This window comes from Quercus lobata, chromosome 8, assembly GCF_001633185.2.
Source record: "Quercus lobata isolate SW786 chromosome 8, ValleyOak3.0 Primary Assembly, whole genome shotgun sequence".
NCBI classification, from domain to species: Eukaryota; Viridiplantae; Streptophyta; class Magnoliopsida; order Fagales; family Fagaceae; genus Quercus; species Quercus lobata.
In genome coordinates, this window is record NC_044911.1 from 50,025,266 (window position 1) to 50,043,177 (window position 17,912).

Sequence of the window (17,912 nt, forward strand, 5' to 3'; positions counted from 1 at the left end):
AAACCCGGCAGCCCATCAGGCTAATGGACGGCCCGACCTATTATTATTGAGGCTTATGGGTAGCCTAGCTTGTTGCCCCAACCCGTTATCCAGTCTAATAACTTAGAATTTATAACAAAAATATATAGAATGTGTATGAAGGATTGATCTTGAGATATTGTAGAGATATTTCTTAAAAGAACTCTCCCAACCACTAAGTTACTTAAAGTAATTGTGCTAAACTTAGTTTATTAAATATATATTTTTCTAATAGTCTAGCAAATTTGAATTAACTATTTGATATTTTTTTATTAAAGATAAAAATAAAAAACTATTTGAAGCCTTAATTAAAAAAAAAAAAAAAGTTTCCATCAACAAAACAAAAAATTAAATTGATTTGATTGTAAAAAAAAAAAAAAATTGTAATTAAGTATTAAATTCTTTGATTCTTTCCTTTAAAAAAAATAGATTGATTATTCCCTTATAAAAAATGATTGGCAAAAATGCAAAACTGACCCTTTAACTTTCACATTTTTTCATTTCAGTCATCTAACTTTCAGTTTTGTCAATTCAGTCCTTTAACTTTCAATTTTTGTCAATTCAAGGCTTCGTTAGTGCTTCTGTTACTATTGCCGTTAAACCCACTGAACGATGCCGTTTTTTTTTTTTTTTTTTAAATTTTTTTTAATAATTCGAAATTAAAAGAAAAATCTGAAAAAAAAAAAAAAGAAAAAAAAAAGAAAGAAGAAAAGAAGAAGAAGAAGAAGAAGAAGAAGAAGAAGAAAGTTCACTAGTTCATGGCCATCGTCTAGAAGCTCGTGGAGTAGCTCGAATGCCATCAATAAATACCTCTCCTCCAACAGAAAGTTCACCACGCAATTGCACAGCGAAGACCTCTCCACGTCCATCTCTCACTCACTCTCGGTCCGGAGTGATAGATCCAAAACCCTAATGTAAGGACTCAATTTGTAGCGACCCCAAATTGGCTTATTGGGTTCGAACGTTAAAAGGCCTAAACAATACATTTGTAGAGAGTGGGCTAAAAGGCTAGGCCTTGGTCATCGGATAGTGGTTAATCAGGGTAATCATGGCGGTCGCACAGAGGTGAACTAAGTTTGTCCAAGAAGACTTTCTCTTTGGCATGGTCTGAGCGGCTCCAGTCATTAGACCTCGTTCGATGTGCTTCATGTTCTTCTTATTCCCTTTACCTTTGGTTCCCATCATTTTTCCAGAGTCTCCCTGGTTTTTCCAGAGTCTCCTCGGTTTTTCCAGAGTCTCCCTGGTTTTTCCAGAGTCTCTATGGTTTTTCCCAGAGTCTCTCTGGTTTTTCCAGACTCTCTCTGGTTTTTTTTTCAGAGTCCCCCCCTTGGCGCATGAATTCTTACATTATATAGCCCCTCTCAGTTGATCCTGACCTTCCATGTATTGATTAGGCAGGTGACTACTCGAGTTCTTGTCCCATCAGCCGCCTTCCCCCACTTTCTGTTAGTTGCAATAACCGAAACCACACTGTTTAGGGGTCTTTTCCTATCAATGTGACCAGAGCATTTGTTGGCGTATTCAATGCAGAGATAACGTCTTTTCCTTGAACCGTTCCCTCACGGTACCCCCGTGCGAGTCCTATTCTACTCGCCTTTCCTTCTGGGAGCGCTTTGGGGGCTACCTTTGATGACATGTCGTTCTTCTTTCCTAGGCCTTGGGATGCCGAGGATAGGGTCATCCTCGGCTGCATCTCTAGGCCATCTGAACGTCCTCGGCAATAACTCTCCTCGGCGCGGGCCTTGAGCCCTAATGGAAAGTGGGCCGGGATCACAAATTCTCTGGCCCCACAATAGCCCCTCAAAATCCTGTTGTCCGGCTTCTCGGGTGGAGAGGAGGGTTTTGATGACATCAAGTCTCTGTCATAGCTTGTCAATCCTTGTCATCTATCAGTACCAGAGACTCTTCGTCTGCCCGAGACACGTTCTTGGAGCCTTGGTAGGTGGAACGTGTTTTCATTAAATGCGGGCGGCTTTGTGCTTCCCACGTTCAACGGTGCGATGGTAATCTAACGATGGAGATTTCCTTACCTTTATGGACGGGAAAATTCGTGCAGTTACTTTTGATGGAAGGTATAAATAATTTTTGGAACTGATTTGTCTCCTCATTTTTGCACTTAAGAGTTCTAGCGCACATATCCTGGGTTCAGTCAAACTTTCGTCCAAATTCAACTCTATCTCTAGCATAAAAAGCCTGTTCGAGGAACCTTTCCTCATTTTTGTAAGTTTCTTGTTCTTACTAACTCGTGCTTTTTCTCTTCTGGATTTATTTTTATCTTGTTCCTCTCCTTCTCCCGTCATCCTTTGAGTCTGTTTAGTAGTTCCTAGAGATGGTTAAATTGAAAAAGTTGGTTGAGACCGAAGAGGCGATAGAAAAGTTCATTGCCGACTATAGGATACCCCTAACGTAAGTTTGAGGTACTGTAAGGAGGGGAAGTGGCATCTTAAGAGAAGGACGGGCGAGGTGGTAATTCCCCTTCTCGCCTTCATTGAGGGGGGTATGAGAATCCCTATGGGGCCGGTAATAAGGAGTTACCTTAGGCATTTCCGACTAGCCCCCACCCAGTGCGTCGCTAATGTGTTTAGAATTCTGGATTGTGTGGATGCTTTAAACGAGAAAATGGGGCTAAGACTAACCCATCACGACGTAAATTGGTGCTACAACCTCCAACATTTGAGGGGCAAATCCTGCTACATGAAGACGAGAGATGATAGGGTTCGGCTAACCCAGTGTCTCCCCGAGTCCAACAAAGGATTGAACAAGGACTTTCTTATTGTATTTGGGGAGTGGCACGATGGCCTTCCTTGCCCAATTGTGGAGGGAGAACCAGGTGGGATGTAGAGAGTAGGAGGGGGCCAGTCTTTTGCGCTATCTTAATTTTGTGTAGTTCGGTTTCTAACTATGAACATGCCTTTTTTTTTTTTTTTGCAGATCCACACGCCTTTCACCGACACTTTCATCTGGTCAACCGGGTGGATTTAGAGACTGTTTTCCAGGCGACGGTTTTTGTAAACGACGAGGATGGTCAAGTCAAAGTCGCTCACAAAATCATAGGGTGCGATCCTATCCAGAAGTCATTTGCCGCCCCGAAGCACGTGATTAGAGCCAACGATCCTCGGCTTCAGAAAATCACCGTAGTCGAGAACGGGTTTTTGATCTTTGGAGGATCTCCTGTCCCGGAGGGCATTCCGTTGGCGGGCTCTTCCCCGTCTCACCAAGTAGCGGAGGATGAGGGTGATTTAGGTATGTCTGAAGAAGGGTTCGGGGTATTTGACCAAGCTGACCCATCCGAGGATCTTTCCGGTGACATAGGTGACCCTGACTTGTTCGAAGCGGAACTGTTGTCAGTGGGAACATCCTCTCGGGCGGAAATGGGTGTTAAGAGAAATCCTCTGACCAGCTTGTTCGACCTGCTTAAGGGCCAGCCGGGGAGGGGTGCATAGGGAAGGTCGCAATCCAATGTTCCAACTCCCCTTCCACAACCCTAGCCTGTTCAGACCAGGTCTTCCCCTTTCCGGTCGCAGTCACAATCTCCCCGACCCAAACTTCCCGCCCCTCCCCAATCCATTCTGCCTCCTCGGCCTGAGCCCTCTAACCCAAAGAGGAAGAGGAGTTCCAAGGGTAAGGAGCCAATGGACGGGGGGAAGTCCCACTCTCCTCGAGAGGAGGATGAAGCCCCGAAAGCTCCGAAACAGTTAAAGATTGGACATCAAGGCCAGGAGAAAGAGGTCGATGTCCAGTCCGCACCCAATGCTTGGCTTCCCGCCCCAATGCTCCACGGGGAGCCTCTGATGGAAGATGCATCCATGAGGAGCTTTCGAGATGGCGAAGGTGCCTATGTGGCCGACGCACTGGAGAGGACCCTACTGCTCCCCACTGACATGGCCGAGTTGAAGAATATGAGGATGCAGGAGGTTTTCCTCAGCATGAAGAGGTACCTGGGCATGGTAAGGCTCCTAATACTTATGACTCTGTCAACCTTTGCTTATAGATTTTCATTCATAATGTGTTTGTTTCCATTGGCAGGCTGTTCAGGCCACCTATAGGCTGGAGAGCGAGGCTAAAGGGTAGAGTAAATCTGCAGAACTTGAGCGTAACAAGCGTCTAGAGGCCATGCAAACCTTTAAAAATTCAGAGGCCGACCTCGCAAAGGCTAGGGAGGACTTAAAGGAGATGACCAAGGCCAGGGATAGTGTTGTGGTAGGCCTGGACGGTGCCCAAAAACAGGCCGAGGACCAGACGAGACGCTTACTTACTGCCGATGAGCAATTAGTGATCGCTAAGGAGCAGATCACTAATTTAAAGAAGAAACTGATTGAGGCAGAGAATGCTAAGGGTGTGGTGGAATTTGACAGGGACGAAACCGTGAGGGTCAAGACAGAGGCTAAGTTTGTCAAGACTAAGGTCGAGACTTCCAGGGACAAGGCCGAGGAAGAGGCTTACGATGCAGGGGTGGCTGAAACCCAGGCCACCCTTAAAGCTCAAATCCCTGGGGTATGCAGGCTATACTGCTCCTAGGTCTGGGATGAAGCCCTCAAACGAGCTGGGGTAGAGGCTTCGTCCGACCTGTGGAAGGCGAAGAATGTGTACTATCCTCCAGCCATCCGTGAGACCGCATCCACCAGCTCCGAGACTGTGAGCGCTCCAAAGGAGACTGAGGCTGCTCAGCCAGAAACTGTTCAGCTTATTCTCACTCCTGACGAGTCGACTAAGGGAGGAGAGCTTCATGAGGCGACAGAAACAGTTGGAGGTTTGAATCCTGAGATGCTACAGGAGGCTGCCAAGTCTATAGTCAGTGCTCAAATCTCTGATGCCGAGAAGCCGGCCCTTTTGGTTCAGCCCCTTCAGGCCATTCCCCTTGTTAATGTCTCTGAGGGCCTTAAGGCTAATCCTGTTCGGCCTCCCCAGGAAGGGGATGTTTTTTCGGGTCCCAAGGCTAATCCTGCTCAGCCCCTTCAAGAAGTGGCCAAAACAAAATTGAAGAAGTAGAGGCCCTAGCTAGTTTTTATATTAGTTTCTAGTTTAGCTGTTAATTAGTTTCCTTTTTGTTTTGAGGACCTTGGAATTTACTTGTAATTCAACTCTTTGACCATATGTATGAAATTCCTTTCTTCCTTTTTCCTCTAAATTATATATTCGTTGCCCTTACTGATATTTATTATTGCTGCGAATCTCATGGTTTTTGAACTAGTTATCTTAACATGTACGAATGGTTGTACATATGATATATTTGGGATCACATCCCAGAATTCTAATTTACTCACGCCCATGGGGCGTTGAATTTGTGTCTAGACATACTTCAAGGGAGCTAAAGGCATCATCCGAGGTGCCGAGCGATCTCTTAGGCCATGTCTAGTACCTATATTTTCTTGAAGTAGTTGGTTTCCCCATAGGTTTGAGTCCGAGGACTATGCAAGATCCTGGTTCTGTCAAAAACTTAGATTTTCTTAAAGTAGTTGGTTTCCCCATAGGTTTGAGTCCGACGACCATGCAAGACACTGGTTCTGTCCAAAACTTGTATTTTTCTTAAAGTAGTTGGTTTCCCCATAGATTTGAGTCCAAGGACCATGCAAGACCCTGATTCTGTCCAAAACTTGTATTTTTTCTTAAAGTAGTTGGTTTTCCCATAGGTTTGAGTCCGAGGACCATGCAAGACCTTGTTTCTGTCCAAAACTTATAATTTTTTTAAAGTAGTTGATTTCCCTATAGGTTTGAGTCCGAGGACTATGCAAGACCTTGATTCTGTCCGAAACTTATATTTTTTTTTAAAGTAGTTGGTTTCCCTATAGGTTTGAGTTCGAGGACCATGCAAGACCTTGGTTCTATCCAAAACTTATAGTTTCTTGAAGTAGTTGGTTTCCCCATAGATTTGAGTCCGAGGACCATGCAAGACCTTGGTTCTGTCCAAAACTTATAGTTTCTTGAAGTAGTTGGTTTCCCCATAGGTTTAAGTCCGAGGACCATGCAAGACCTTGGTTCTGTCCAAAACTTATATTTTTTCTTAAAGTAGTTGGTTTCCTCATAGGTTTGAGTCCGAGAACCATGCAAGACCTTAGTTCTGTCCAAAACTTATATTTTTTCTTAAAGTAGTTAGTTTCTCCATAGGTTTGAGTTCGAAAACCATGCAAGACCTTGATTCTGTCCAAAACTTATATTTTTTCTTAAAGTAGTTGGTTTCCCCATAGGTTTGAGTCTGAGAATCATGCAAGATCTTGGTTCTGTCCAAAACTTTCTTTTTGATGATCCCTTGGGGATTAGCCCCTTGACAAAGGTGTGGGGCATTGACTTGATGTTGGAAGCCCCTAGAACTACTCGTGCCACTAGCACTTCGAAGTGTAGCCCCGAGTGGGAGCTGCGTTAAGGCAACCACCGCGCACTACTGGAAACAATAGAGGGGCTTTCACATAGCTTGCACTTCTGCCAAAGTTATTTCTCTCGAGGGATCCTCGTTGACAGGGGCTACACTTCCATGACTAACCGCCGCCTGTGCCAACGCACAAGCCTTCCCCACAAACAGCGCCAATTGTAAGGACTCAATTTGTAGCGACCCCAAATTGGCTTATTGGGTTCGAACGTTAAAATGCCCAAACAATACATTTGTAGAGAGTGGGCTAAAAGGCTAGGCCTTGGTCACCGAACAGTGGTTAGTCAGGGTAGTCATGGCAGTCGCACAGAGGTGAACTGAGTTTGTCCAAGAAGACTTTCTCTTTGGCATGGTCTGAGCGGCTCCGGTCATTAGACCTCGTCCGATGTGCTTCATGTTCTTCTTATTCCCTTTACCTTTGGTTCCCATCATTTTTCCAGAGTCTCCCTTATTTTTCCAGAGTCTTCTCAGTTTTTCCAAACTCTCTCTGGTTTTTTTTTTCAGAGTCCCCCCCTTGGCGCATGAATTCTTACATTATATAGCCCCTCTCAGTTGATCCTGACCTTCCATGTGTTGATAAGGCAGGTGACTAGTCGAGTGCTTGTCCCATCAGCTGCCTTCCCCCACTTTCTGTTAGTTGCAATAACCGAAACCACACTGTTTAGGGGTCTTTTCCTATCAATGTGACCAGAACGTTTTTTGGCGCATTCAATGCGGAGATGACGTCTTTTCCTTGAACCGCTCCCTCACGGTACCCCCCGCGTGAGTCCTATTCCACTCGCCTTTCCTTCTGGGAGCGCTTTGGGGGTTACCTTTAATGACGTGTTGTTCTTCCCTCCTAGGCCTTGGAATGCCGAGGATAGGGTCATCCTCGGCTGCATCTCTAGGCCATCTGGACTTTCGTTGCATGTCCTCGGCAATAATTCTCCTCGCGCGGGCCTTGGGCCCTAATGGAAAGTAGGCCGAGATCACAAATTCTCTAGCCCCACACCTAATATTATCTATCTCTCTCTATTGCCATTGAAGAAGGAAGAAGAAGCTTGTGTGCTAGTGCTAGATGAGATCTCCGTGGGCTTTGTAGTTTGTGCGTGAACGTGAACGAAAGCTCAGGTCGTTGGAGAAGAGAAGGTAGAGAAGAAAACCCTTAATATTTTTTTTTCCACCAAATTTTTCTTTTAATTCCGAATTAAAAAAAAATGGCGTCATTAAGTGGGTTTAATGGCAATAGCAACAGAAGCATTAATGGAGCTTTGAATTGACAAAAATTGAAAGTTAGAGGACTGAAATGAAAAAAAGTGAAAGTTAGAGGGTCAGTTTTGCATTTTTGCCAAAATAATTCTTTCTTTATAAAAATAATAAAATAATATGCTAACACAATCCCATTGGTAGCCCATTAGGCCCAACCTAGTAGCCTAGCCCATTTTAGACAAAATGGGCATTGCCCATGGGCAGGGTCGTGGGCTGGGGTTTTCTCTTTCGGCCCAGCCCGACCTGGCTCGTTAACTAGTTAATAGCCCATTTTGCCTAGCCCATTGTGCCCCTGGGCCAAGTAAAAATGGGCCGGGCCAGCTCATTAACGACCTTTAGAGTCATATAACTCACTGGATATGAGGTCAAAACTCTTCAAAATAAAATCATAGTATTCTAAAACACCACTATTGTTTTCAAGATTTTAGAATGGAATTAGGTAGTTTTGTTTCACTAAGGTTTGTAGTCGTCAAGTTAGAAAGAGATAGTCGTTTCAAAGTTAGAAAAGGTATGCTATTGTTTCGAAGTGATAGTTTAATCGTGGAGGTTAGACTTGGCAAACAGGTTGGGTCGATTGGATTTGACTTTGGTCTGGTTTGATTTGAGCCAAATCAAGTTCGGGTTAGAAATAAGTTCTCCTAAATGAGTAGTAAAATCCATAATATCTACCTAGTCTTTTTAGGATTTGATCAACCCGATATCTCTCTCTCTCTCATATAAAATTTCACAAAAAAAGAACCTAATGATATTGTTTTTTTTCCTCTATTTAATACAAATAAAAGAACAAATAAACAAAAACATTATTCATATAACGTTGAGCATGTGTGTATTTGCCTGAATACACATAAGATTGTAGAGGGAATGATTTGTCATCAACTGGCCATGAACAGATTATCAATTGAGTTGGGAATGAGTTTAGTAGTTTTGTAGAATTTAGGGATGGTAATGATGGAAGGTGGCAGTGATGGCCAAATCTCTATATCAAGTATCGAAAACAAAAATTCACTTTGATAAAAGGTCAACCTATGTGACTTGGGAGTCAACTCGACTTTACATTTCAATAGATCAGGTTTGAGTTGACCCTTTTTTTATGGGTCAAAAAATCCTCACCAATACCCATATTTTCTCTTTGGATTCAAGAAGGTTATCTGGTCCGAGTCCAATTTAGCCAGGTTTAAGGAAATCTAATGTACATACCCATGTTTTGCCCTAATCAAATATATTTGACATGGAATTCCTAAAATTTAACAAGATAAGAGGGTCTTCAATGTATAATATTTAACGAGTTGAGAAAAGTTTAGTTGCACAACATCTAAGTTGTGGTGACTATGTATAATCTATTTTATTTCATTTCTTTTTGACGACTGACATATTAGCTTCCTGTGACAAATAAATGTTATGACTTATGAGATTTTGTTATGGTCATAGAAGAAATCTAAGGAATATGGATCGGAGACTCGGAGTCTTTGGACAAGGTTTTTATAATGGGCAGTTGTTGTTTTCAATAAATAAAAACGACTGTCGTTTGATGATATAGTTAAAACATTTATTTTCTTGGTCCGCAAGGTAAGGACCCAAGCAAAAACTCCGCCGCCGTTTCAAAGAAATTTAAACGGAGAAAAATATGTGAGCGATCCTCCAAACGACGGCGTTTTAGCTTTTTGAAGAATTGGAATCGACGTCGTATCGAAGGTTTCTATTTCTCCACAATATTGATTATTGACGGTGTTCACATTTTCCCGTTAAACAAACAAAATTTTGTTTTGTCGAAAATTGAAATCCTATAGCTATATATTCCAATCTCTTTGCAATTTTCTCTGCTATGCTAGGGCCTTTCATTTCTGCAACAACGGAATGGCACGTGCCATTTGGATATCCTTCTGGAAAGTTCCAATGTGCTGCTTCCAGCGTCGGAGGAAGATTCTGAATCCACATTTTTAACGCTTCAATGGCAGAGTTAGTAATATGCATCAATATTTAGTTTAATTCATTGTCGAAAAAACAGTTGGGATAGAAAAGAAAATTGAATTGCTGTTTGTTTGCCTTTGACTTCTTAATTTGCAATATATATATATATATATATATATTTAATGAACCATTTATTGAAGTTACTGTTTTTGGTCTATGCATAGTGAAAATTATAGAATCTTTGTTATTTTAAGGTGAATGTATTTGTATAAAGAGTAATTCCTTGTATCAATCAATGGCTTACTCTGTAGCTTTTTGTTTGGTATTTGCACTTTTAGAAACAAATGTGGAAAGAGGAGAGCAATTAATGTAGCGGCAAGAAAGAGTGAGTTGATTCAAGTTGAGAGAACGAACAAAGGTAGAGGAAGACCAAAAATAACATTAGTAGTAGTTAAAAAGGATGTCAATTAAGGAAGTAACAGAGAGTATGACTTTAGATAGAATTGAATGGATGAATTGACTAATCTGTTAAAGATCCGTAGTATTTTTTTTTTGGGGACTAATTTGTTGTTGTGGATCTTGGAAAGAATGCAGAAAAGGAAAGGAAAGTGCTTAACAATGGATGAATTTCTTGCATTCTTCTAGAGATCCTAATTGAGGCTTAAGAAGTTGTGATTTAATTGACGCGAGCTTGAAATCGGAAGGCATGTATGTGTTTCTATATGATATCCAAAAGGATGAGTTGTGATAACCCACCTAGCCTCTTTGTTAAGATTAAATCTCCAAGCCTCCATTGCTTCGACAGTGTTAATGATAACAAATAATATCCTCCACTATTAATGTTTCTCTGCCCCAGGTCATAGGTTTTGATGTACTTATCTTCAGCTCCTTTTTCTGCTTAGTCACTGCCTATGGTTGAAGATGTGAGATTGGGATCAAATCAATACACCCAAGTTAGTCCTTGAGAATGGATGTATGCTGGTTCAATGTCATCTCCTGAAGAACAGTTTGTTATGGTTTAATTTTTCATTTGATCAGACTTCAATCCAGAGTGCCATGGCTCTCTTATAGTGTGGATTGGCAAAACCTTTGAAAGAATCAGAGAGAGGATGAATCGGTTTAAATAAGGCTTCTGAATGTTTTAAATGTTTGAACCAACAGTTGAGAGTAGAGCTGTGAAGGCAACTGTCACTACCTTAATTGATGATCTTCTGAAAATGTAGAGTTATATTGATCTTGGAGATCAAGTATCTTATATTTTCAATGTGGCCATCAAAAAAGTCATTTCTTTCATGCTACTACTGTTTGATGGCTTACAGTGTCTTGGATGATGATAAGAAAGGCATGAGTTTTTGTTTTTGTTTGTAGGGATATGTTTATAAGGTGCATGTTTCTGTTCTGGCTTGAATCTTTGAACGTGTGATTCAGGCTTTAACTTTTTTCTCCCATGAATAAAGAAGGCATTCTTTTGGGCTGGAAAAGTTAGAAGGGCTGCTACTCAGTTGGGGGTTTTCAAGGCTGCTGCCCTGACTACTCTGCATTCCATCCTTTTTTATACCAAAATCACTATAATGTTCTGCAACGGTAGAGGAAATTAATCATCCCTGTTTCCCTCCTTGGAGATCATGATCTTAAAGAGATTAACCAAACATTTCTCTAGGCTAGTCTATTGTATGGGGGCAAAACTAGGTTTCTGGATTAATTCAAGATTAAGATATTACAACATTCTTTATCAACCTCGTAGGTAGGTATCATTTGAATAGTTGTATCAGGCTGTTTGAGATGTAGCATGATGTGCTTCAGTTTACCATATCAATGTGCAAGAAGTTCAAGATAGTTATGTTTAGCATATGACAAGTCCAGAAAAGAGAGGAGGAGGGTCAGATTAGTAGTTTGTTTGTAGCCCAAGTTCGGGGCATGGGGTTTAAGGTTCCTATCGAACTTCATGATTATTAATTCTTATCTTTTAGTGATTTATTGATCCTATTTTAAAGGTTCCTTCACTTCCCCTTGGGATATCTGCCTGGCTGCTATGAATGCTTCCTATCTTATCTATGATTATAAAGAGGATTGCCTTCTTTTCGAGCCATTCTTGTGGGTAAGCTAATCAAGCTGATTATTGGTTTGCTGAGTTGACTTATTTTATTTTATTTTTATTTCAGTGATTTGCTTTGAGTTAGATTACATTCTTCCTTTTGAGACCTTGATTTTGTATAATTTTTTTTTTTTTTTTTTTTTTTTTCATCTGTATTTGCTATTTAAAAATGAAAAAAAGAAAAAAAAATGAAGAGGAAGAAGATAAAACCTTGTAACGGAAAGAAATAAGGAACTAGCAAGAGTCAATTCTCTTCATTTCCATGCACATTTTGTGACTACATTAATGAACACGTGGAGAGAATGTCAACACGTGGTGTTAAAGGCATCTTTCTTTCTCAAGCGTTGCCTTTTAATGCCTCATTTTCATCATAGACTTAGGGTTGAAGTGCTTCTCAAACAGAGAGGAAGTGAAAGGAAGAACATTTTCAGTGCCATTGAAATTATCCTATATGGCAGATCAGAAATCATCGGTTGTAATTCCTACCGGCTACATTTTGAAGAATGAAGTCCAAAAAGACAGATCTAAACTCTCGGTAATTGAACACCCATGCATCATCATCTGTCTATTTTGATCTTTTAATTTCTGGGTGGGGATTTCATCCCTATGAGTCCAATATAATCATTATTTTTACCTGCATTTTATGATAAAATTTTAATTTTTAGTGGTAGATTGATTAAGCCGATATAATTTTGTGGAGATTTTGTTGCCTAATAAGTTATGCTTGCATTGATTTGTTGAATTTAGGGGTACTGAAGTTGGTTGTTTTTCAATGAATTTGAACCGAATCTTTTTGGATTGATGGAAGCAGACTAGGATTTGATAATTAGACCAGAGAATTCATAATCCTCCTTAGGTATATCTTTGTCAATGGAAATTGGAAATAAATATTGTGAGGATATCCTTATTGACCAGTCTTCCCTTATAGATCTTGGTAGGAAAGGTGATCATTTTACCAGCCTAGATGGTCTCCATTCTGATACTGACAGCAATGTTCTAGAGTGGCCCCTTGTCTCAAGTGGAATACCATTTGTCAACAAGTCCCTGGAAATACTGTAATTTGAGTCTCTGAACTGTGAAGTAAGTGGCTGGTAGCATCAGATGAGGATCTACAGTGCTTTGTCTTAGCATTTTGATTTTGGTAATAATGGGATGAAGATATACTGAATTGTAGGCCTTATGATGGAAATGCTTGCCCCTTCAGCCAACCTAAATGGTAGAAGATTTTCCTGTCTCCATTGGTATTTATTACCTGATCTGACCAGTTCAAATTGCAGACACTAACAGTCTCCTTTTAAAAAATAAAAAATAAAAATAATGAAAAGGTGGAAGGAAGTAAGAAATGGGGAGGATGGAAAAAAAGGCAAGAAGTTGATTTTCTATCGTAAGTGTTTGGTAAGAGGGAAGGAAAAGTGGATGGATCGAAAGTAAATCTTAACTTCCCTTGTTTGGTAGATGAGTAGATGAAAGGAAAGAATTTTCTATATTATTACTAATATTCCTTTTTTAAATAAAGTGGTAATCTTATCAGTTAGGAGGATGGCAAGCAAATTATGAACATATAAAATATCCGAAACACCACTTGCTGCTTATTGCTACACTTTGGGTCAGTGTATTTATGAACATTAATATACTTCATTTGGATTCTTCCAGGTGGTCACATTTTCCTGTTGTTGAATTCTGCATTTAATAAAATGCATTGTAATTTATGTAGTTTTGTGTTTGTAATCTCGTAAATGAGATGGAATATTGTTTCCTTGAAGACATATGATTGAAATTGCTTACTTGCATCGGATTTTCTAGAAGTAACTGAATTGGACACTTCCAGAGCAGTGTATGACATATTTCTATTAAGCCTGGTGAAATGTCCATGTGTGACCTAACATGGGCTCACTGGAGTAATGTATATTTGAAGATATACTGAAGAAAAAAAAGTGATGGAACCTTTTTGTTATGAATTTGTCGTAACTCTAACGGAGAAATTCTTTTTATAAAAATTGAATGGAATATCTATTAGGAGGGTCATTTCTATGTTTTCATACTATTTAGGTCTTTTTATCTGTGTTTATTGGTGATGTGCTTCCTTGTGCATGGGTGTTTATGACATCTATGATGGCATTTTTATGATTATGTGCATTATGGGAGCATGCTTATTAATCATATAATGAATGCATAACGATTTTTTTTTTTTTGGGTGAGATGTTCAAGGCCACAAAATTATTATCTATGATGTGTCCTGCTTCTGTTTGTTTTTTCCACTATCAGTTGTTAGCTTGATGTAGTAGCCTTGCTACAAAAGAAATAAAGAAATAATGTAAGAAGGATCTTGACATTGTGGTTAGCAATATTTCTACAAATTGTATCACATGCTTTTCTATGGAAATCTACATTTTTTCAAATGCATTGCTTTAACTTCTAGAGCCCAAATTGTATACATATGGAAAAAAATTAGGCTAAGGTTTGATCAATAAACAGCCTACAATCGAACATTTTAGGCTAAGTTTTTTTAGTTAGCTGGTTCTAGGTCATTCTCTAACCGAAGTGGAGCAAGATGTAATACAAAACTTGACCTAGTTAGACTTGTGGGAACTGAGGTAGGCTATGCATCTATTATATTTTTAAATGAATAGCTGCTAGTGCTTGATATAAACATTCTTCTGTCTTTGCTTTCTCTACCCTTCTACTAGGATAGGAAATCTTCTTTGTACTTTTTGTAAGGTAACTATGAAGGTATAACCCCAAGTATTATAATTGTGCCACTAAGGATAAATGCACCTATAACCCTTAAAGTAAGTACTCAAGTTAGTTGTTTAACACCCTGTATGACCCAATCTTGTTACAAAGTGCATAAGAGAAAACCCAGTTTTGACCATTTGATGATAAAGGCAATAAAGTCATTATTAATTTAATTCTTTTTGTTGGAGAAGGTACTTGCTAGATGTTGAGAACTACTGATTGATGTTCTCATTACAACATCTTGCTTAGCCTAATCCGCCTTTTGAGAATTTCCACATGTTGGTCATGAATATATATGCTATTGGATATTTACCTTTTTCTTGGCTTAAAGGCATAAAACATAATGTATATGTGAGAAACATTGTTTTTTCTCAAACAAAGTGACTCTCAAAGAATACTGGTCTTAACTAGTAGTAAAGATATTTGTAGTAGCTGTACTAAGTGTACATGGGATTTAGCAGCAAGCAACCATCAACGACATCAAGACCTGTAAATAAAAGCTTCAGGGTCTATGGTTTTGTCAAGTTTTCAGAATTATTTTGAAGGATGTGTGCCATCTCACATTGCAGGCAACAAAGTCTTTCATGAGGATAGGATGAAACTATTAGTGGTCTCTTTTGTTTTGTTCTTGTCTATGGGATTGTTCTGTTGCTTGTTCTTCTTGTTCTGATTTTGTAACTTTTAAAAAAGGGAAACTAGCCCTAGTTCATTGCATCATTATGGTTCAAGTGTTGGAATAGATTCCCACTTTGGTCTATGCATTAAAAACTGGATGTTTCATGCGTGGAACAAATTTTGGTCAACTAAATTATCTTTGCAAAATACTGAATCATTCTTAGACACTTAGTGTAACTTTAAGTATTTTTTTTTCTTTTAGTGCAAATGAGGAATATATGTAGTTGACCCTGACTAATCTGTTGAGGATCTGTAGCTAACCCCTAAAAATTTGGGACCCTGGCATTGTTGTTGTTGTCATGGTTCAAATGAGGGATACTAAGAGAGAGAGGTGGTATATGATGAAAGAATCCACAAGTAGCTTTCCTTTTTCTCAGATTGATGTTTATAACACCTCCTATGCCTTAGAGTGTGTTTGGATGGAGGCGGAGGAGGGGTGTAGAGAGAGAACAATGAGAATGGTTTAATGAACCATGTTAGGATTTTTTTAGAGGGGGAGGGGCAAGGGTTTGAGGGGTATCTTACCCCTTCAAACCCTTTATTTTTAATTCCCTCAATTTGGGGGAAGTTGGAGGGAGAGGAGAGGGGAGGGGTTCCACTTATATAAAAAATGTTTAAATTGTCAATTTTGCCCTTATGATGTAAATTTATATCTATTTCTTTAAAATTAGAAAATGAGGATAATAATGGTCAAATTATATGATCATTCCCCTCCCCTCTACTCCCCCAACTAAATTTTTTAAAATGTCCAAACAAAGGGGAAGGATATCTATTCCCCTTCCACTTAATTTTTAAAACATTCAAATAAGGAGTAAGTTTAATCATAATTCTCCCCTCTCCTCCACTCTCCTCAATTTCTCCTCCTTATCCTCTATTCTCCTCTCCCTCCAAACTTCCAATAGACTTTTCATACAACATGAATACTGAATGTAGTGATCAATATACTCTTTTGAATATTTGAACTTAGCAGGCCTGATTATTAACATTTTATCTCTTCTTTTTTCATTCATTGCTTAGTGTCTTGAGAAATTTTGCTTTTTCACGTATTTTTGTTCCCCCCACCCCCACCCCGGCCCAAAAAAAAAAAAAAAAAAAAAATTGTGCCTAGGACAGGTATGCTGCTCTCCCAATTACTAGGTAATCAAGACTGAGATCCACTTTCCCTTTTTCCAGCATTTTCTTTCGTAATGGGTATCAAGTTTTCCAGAATGATAAGGCCATCTGCCATCTTGGGGTGTTCTCATGCCCCTAACATATTTCATATTGGAGGCAATTTGAAGGAAGGCAAAGCCATTAACTTAGTCATTCTTTTAGGGTTTTTTAGGTTCAGTTGATCTCTTGAATTTCCAGGTAAGTGTTATGGCTCTTCTTGTAGAAAGAGCGGATGTTTCTCACTAGCCAATTATTGGTTTTTACCAATGTCTGAACTTGATTGTTCTGGAGGCTTTAACTTCCAGAACTTTCACCATGTATTCCCATTCATAATATTTCTGAAAAGTAATTTTACTTGATTGGCATGTTCCTCCTATTGGTTTCCTCAACTAGATGGTGTGCTGCTTAAAGTAAAACTAGTTCCTCCTGTCATTTTGCCGTTTATATATTAAGGTCCTCCTCTATGCATTTTTCTATGCGTTTTATGCTAGATGTTGAGACTTTAATAATATCCCTTTTTTTCTTTTTTCATGTCTGTGACCCTGTAGAAATTGAAAGCCAAGAAAATTGTCAAAAATGCTAGGAGGACACATTTGCTTATCAAAAAAGCTAGGGGGAAACGTTTGTCAGGCCAAAGCTCAAGGTCGTTGGCTATCAAAAGGAGTGAAGTCCTCTCAGCTTGGAGGAAGCGTTTGCCAGGTCAGAGCTCAAAGTTGCCAGTTGTTGATCAGGGTAAAGTTCTGAACCTCATAATAACTGAAAACTGTACTTTTTGTTCTCTCTCTCTCTCTCTCTCTCTCAGGGATAATCTATAGGGAAGAATATTTAGATTTATATTTCAATTCATTCAACTACTATGAATTTTTAAAGATCATCACAAAAGTTTCATTCTTGTCATCAAAATTACCTTTCAAACAACATCGAAGATGCTAATGAGATGAGGATCATGTGATACATATTAACGAGTTAATGATTTGTATAAAACATGACTTTGTAAAGTCGGTATTCATTGCTTCGAAGAGACATGCTCTCATTTATAACTATATGTTCTCTTCTCTTATGAACTTCTATATCTCCTCTAGGTAAGGAAATCATTGACTTGGGGCAGAGCACTGGTCCTAAGGGCAGCATTGATTTGGGAGAGAGCACCAAAGCTGATTCCCTGCCTCATCAAGCTATGCTAGAAGTGGAGCAGGTAGCCAATTTAGAGAGCAGTGACCTGGTTTCTGCTAACTAATTAAAGCCAGCACCTGACTCCTAAAACAGTTTTAAGCTGTACTAATAAGTCAAAAAGTGAAACCTATTAACTTTCTTTGTCTGCATAAAGATGGAACTCATTTTTAAACTCCACCTTTTTTGAATTTACCTTTGTTGTAGATGTTTAAACCTTTATATCCTTTGCTTTGGGGTTTTTAATCAACTTAAATTGATAATTTTGGTTTATGTAGTTAGTATTAGCTAGTTTGCACCCTAATTTCCATTTGTGATATACGCACAAAATGAATTTTAGTTACCAGGTTTTTATTGTTTCTTTTGGAGAAGTTGTTAGTTATTTAGTGGAAGAAAAATTTTCTTCCTAAAGCCCATCACTAGTGATGATTGTCCAGTGGGTGCCACTTTTGCTGGGGAAGTTGATGAGTAATGCTAGGACCATAACTCTTATTACAACTTGTTCACATGGCAAGTTGTGGGTGATGGACCTACCACTTTTACTCC

The 17,912-nt window shown here is 39.3% G+C and overlaps 1 protein-coding gene across 2 annotated transcripts; it reads left to right on the forward strand.

Moving 5' to 3' along the window:
• The first annotated feature begins 9,403 nt into the window (after positions 1-9,403).
• On the forward strand, positions 9,404-17,685 carry LOC115954582. 2 transcript variants are annotated; one of them, XR_004083925.1, is made up of 3 exons: positions 9,404-9,586; positions 16,745-16,928; positions 17,279-17,685. XR_004083925.1 is itself a non-coding variant. In XM_031072477.1 (3 exons), exons 1-3 carry the CDS (start codon positions 12,085-12,087, stop codon positions 17,431-17,433), a joined length of 423 nt encoding a protein of 140 aa, XP_030928337.1. In that variant the 5' UTR covers positions 11,963-12,084; the 3' UTR covers positions 17,434-17,685. The 2 variants fall into 2 exon arrangements, 1 of the variants encoding a protein (XP_030928337.1); XM_031072477.1 differs by lacking the exon at positions 9,404-9,586 and adding an exon at positions 11,963-12,168.
• Positions 17,686-17,912: the final 227 nt, after the last annotated feature.

What these genes read in the sequence shown, in the direction of transcription:
- LOC115954582 (XM_031072477.1), top strand. Translation starts at nt 12,085, where the DNA reads ATGGCAGATCAGAAATCATCGGTTGTAATTCCTACCGGCTACATTTTG. An exon ending in AAGACAGATCTAAACTCTCG is followed by an intron (nt 12,169 to 16,744) that starts GTAATTGAACAC and finishes GTGACCCTGTAG; the next exon opens with AAATTGAAAGCCAAGAAAAT. An exon ending in GTTGCCAGTTGTTGATCAGG is followed by an intron (nt 16,929 to 17,278) that starts GTAAAGTTCTGA and finishes TATCTCCTCTAG; the next exon opens with GTAAGGAAATCATTGACTTG.